The 3839-nt window shown below is 29.2% G+C and overlaps 1 protein-coding gene and 1 long non-coding RNA gene across 2 annotated transcripts; one reads left to right on the forward strand and one right to left on the reverse strand.

The window, feature by feature from the left end:
- Window positions 1–529: 529 nt before the first annotated feature.
- Window positions 530–1620, forward strand: LOC108771585 (uncharacterized). Its single transcript, XR_001940649.1, has 4 exons — window positions 530–664; window positions 814–993; window positions 1091–1287; window positions 1410–1620. It is a non-coding gene; the product is annotated as an uncharacterized LOC108771585 (long non-coding RNA).
- Window positions 1621–1829: 209 nt separating this feature from the next.
- Window positions 1830–2790, reverse strand: LOC108771584 (uncharacterized). The gene is made up of 4 exons (XM_018536907.1): window positions 2683–2790; window positions 2469–2549; window positions 2002–2362; window positions 1830–1931 (listed from the first exon to the last, which is right to left on the reverse strand). Exons 1-3 carry the CDS (start codon window positions 2788–2790, stop codon window positions 2006–2008), a joined length of 546 nt encoding a protein of 181 aa, XP_018392409.1. The 3' UTR covers window positions 1830–1931; window positions 2002–2005.
- Window positions 2791–3839: the final 1049 nt, after the last annotated feature.

The following is a 3839-nucleotide window of genomic DNA, read 5'->3' on the forward strand; positions in this document are numbered from 1 at the left end:
GCAAATACTTTGCCAGTGCGCTACGGCCACCACTAATCTGAAGCATACATTTTGAAATTAACGCTTCAGATTGCTGTTGTAGCAAGTTTGCAATTGGCTTGCATCTAATATATAAAGCCAACTTTATTTGTTATTTATTATAGTAGTAATATTTTAAGATAGTTATATTTAAATTAATTTTTTTTTGTTATTTTAAAGCTTTTAGCAACTTTAAGCTTTTTAAGCTCAGGTTCCTATCAGAGGAGAATTGGACAGGATTTTCTAAGCTGTATGTGTCAATCATCCGTTAGTGGAGCAGTACATCAAATTGTATATGCATTAAATGCTATAATGCCACAATGGATAATATTCCCTACAGAACATAATGAGATCCAAACTATTCAGCAAACGTAAGTTATAAAAAATACAATTTCATAATTATCTTAGAAGTATACCAATTTTAATGTAAGTGCATTTAAAACTTATAATAAATACATATAATATAATTTTTGCTATGTGTAAAATTAAAATGCAATCGTATTTCACCATGTATTTTGTTCACACAAATTTTCCGGGTGTCATAGGTGCGATTGATGGAACACATGTAGCCATTTGGCCACCTGATAAAAACAGAGAACACTTATACATAAACAGGAAATTGTATCATTCTTTAAATGTTATGATTGTGAGTAAAAAATATTAAATAATATGTGAATATATGTATTTACGTAATTATATATCATACGAAATAAAAGAGAATTTATTATTTTTTCATGGTATTCTTATGAATGCACATATTTTTTATATATTTATTTTTCTTATTACTTATTTTAGGTTTGTGATTATCATTGTAAAATTTTAGCTGTAGTTGCAAACCATGGTGGCCGTACGCACGATGCAAGAGTATGGAACTCGTCTCAATTGTCGAGACACATGTTAAATAAATATGAATACGGAAGACGAAATGTCTGGTTTATTAGGTAATAAAATTCGATTAAAATATATTTAAAAAATGTTTTATGTAAGTCAAATTTGTACATACACGCACAGATATATAATTTGTGGAACTGCTCTTGTTACTAAAACATGTCGTAATTAATTGTGTTTTTAGGAGATTCTGGCGGTATCCCTTATTACCATATCTAATGACACCTAAACTGAATCAGCCAGCAGGATCTCCAAGTGCTTCTTATACAGATTGTCATGCTACAGCACGATGTTCAATAGAAAGGACAATAGGCATATGGAAGGGACGGTGGAGATGTTTACGCAAAGAAAGGGCATTACATTTTACACCAGAATTTGCTGGTAAGATGTAATTAACACACAATAACAGTTTATAAAAAAATATACTCAAATTATTATAGAATTTTGTTAATTTGTTATTATATGTGTGTGTGTGTGTGTGTGTGTGTGTGTGTGTGTTTTAGCACTTATAATAAATGCGACATGCGTATTACATAATATTGCTAAGCAATATAACGTTCCTGAAGAAATATATTTAGAAGAAGAAGATTTTCCTGAAGAAGGAATTGAGGCAGAAAATGCAAATATGCGTGCAAGAGGACATGCGACACGTGAAGCAATAATTGAAAGATATTTTGCATAACTAAATTAGTTTATAATATTAATTCTTTTATTTAAGACAAAAATAAATTTTTCTTTACATTACGAATAAATTTTATAAACAAAACAAAATAAACTTTTCTACATTATTCGTATTGCACAAAACCTGTAAATTTAAAACTTATAAATTAAATTATGTTAATATTTTTTATATTAGAAATCCGTTCAGTGTCTGTAAACTTAATTTTATTTCTTTTAATTCTGTTAGGATATTTTTTGCATCTTTAGTTGTTTTCTTCTAATTCTTAATTCTTTTTTCTTTAATTCTAATTTAGCTTCTTGAATTTCTAGCATATTGTATGATAATTGATGCACAGACTTGCCTGCTGTTAAAAAATTTTAATTTAAAAAAAAAATTATAATTACATACATAATAGGCTTTCCATTCAAAATTACCTTTTCATGTATTCTTTTCCTGTACTACTGTTTGATTCTTTCTACTATGTTGCCTTATATTAACATTTGTTGATACATTTTCTGTTTCATCTATTTCTATTTCTGAGCATTGTATGTTCTGTTCTTGCATTGTATTTTGATAATTACATTCTTGTAAAGGTTGTACTTCTTCTACAATATTTATTAGTCCTCCTTCTGGGATGTTTTCCAATCCGGCTGCTTCTAGCGTCAACAACTGTAATACATCTTCTTCAAAACTAGAAAAAGGTACTTTAGAAGGCGGTCCACCACCTGTTCCTTGTACATAACTCCGTCTTTTTGCTTCTTTTTTAAAAATATATGCCTTAATATCTTTCCATGTCTGCAAAATTACAGATATAATCAAAAATTATTCTTTTTTTTTTTAAACTTTAATTCATCTTGTATATTAAAAAACTAAATATATAATAGAAATGTATGTCTTTAACCTTTGCCCATTCTTGTCCAGTTTTTTGAGGACCTTCGTTACTTTTATTAATATTTTCGGCTATCACATTCCACATATCCTTCTGAAAATGTTCATATATTATTTGTTAAATAAAATTTTATTTTTATGACATTCTGATATGAAAACAGTAAAATTATAAGACAAAATTTTGCATAAGATTTGTGATCAATTTAACTTACTAATGTTTAACTTACTAATTTTCGTTTACTTTCTCCTTTTCGGTCTATGCGACCCCTAACTAATTCTGTATTCTCTTTTAATAGATTTAATAATATTTCTTTTTGTTTTACTGTTACGTTCATTTTTGTAATTTATTATGTTTATCATACCATATATTCTTATCCTTTTCAAATATCCAGATGTCGCATCATAATAATACTAGTATTATCCTAGTAATTTCTTTATGGATGTGGTGACATGTTTAGTGATTTTACTTTTCACATTTTCCTTCATACATGGGCTGTCTTCCCATAGTCCCTTTGCCAGTCAGTAAAATAATATTACTAGGATGACGTCATCTTACTGACTGGAGAAGTGTTCCCATTCTCGCCAGTAAAAAGTGATGTCAGGATTTATTGCGTTTCTATGAAGGTTCGTACAAAGAGGATAAAGAACAAGGAATGGAGATGAAGACGTGATGAAGACAAGGATACACGAGGACTTTCTGGATAAGAAAATGCTTAAGGCAGAATTATATGAAATGCAGATTTAGTTTTAGATATAGATTTAAAAGAGGAAAAAGCTGCGAGGAATATGGAACAAGAATTGAAAAGGAAAGAAATGTGAGGCAAGGTAATGAGCCAGGAATATATAAGAATGAATAGAAAGGAAATTCTGTGTAAGTTGTTAGGCGAAGTAAAGAAATTATAAAGAAAGCGTGAGTAAAAGGTATATATAGATAAGTTGATTGATAGAGTGAGACGTAGGATAATGTATAGGTATGAATATAGATTTTTTGTTACGGATTTAAAAGAGAAAGAAGAGTTGCGAGGAATAGAATGTGTAAAAGGTTTGTTTAGATAAGTTGATTGATTGATCGAGCGAGGTGTAGGAGTATGAGTGAGTTGATTGTCTGAAATGATGAATTAAGAAGATAATAGGTAATAGAGAAAAGTATAATGCAAATAGATGAATGGAGGTTAGTCGAGTAAATTAGAATAAAATTTGTTGCGTTTCTATGCTCTACGCTTTCTACAGTTTTCGTTTCATATTACAGTTTCATTTCATATTTTCGTCATCAGTGATCTTCATTGAATAGATAAGTAAATAATATATATTCCATGTAGCAATGTTTACTTGCAACTCTGTAATATTTCGGTACCCTTAAAATAATTGACCCCGGCGACTAAAG

The sequence above is a fragment of the Cyphomyrmex costatus genome, unplaced genomic scaffold, assembly GCF_001594065.2.
Source record: "Cyphomyrmex costatus isolate MS0001 unplaced genomic scaffold, Ccosl1.0 scaffold1616, whole genome shotgun sequence".
NCBI classification, from domain to species: domain Eukaryota; kingdom Metazoa; phylum Arthropoda; class Insecta; order Hymenoptera; family Formicidae; genus Cyphomyrmex; species Cyphomyrmex costatus.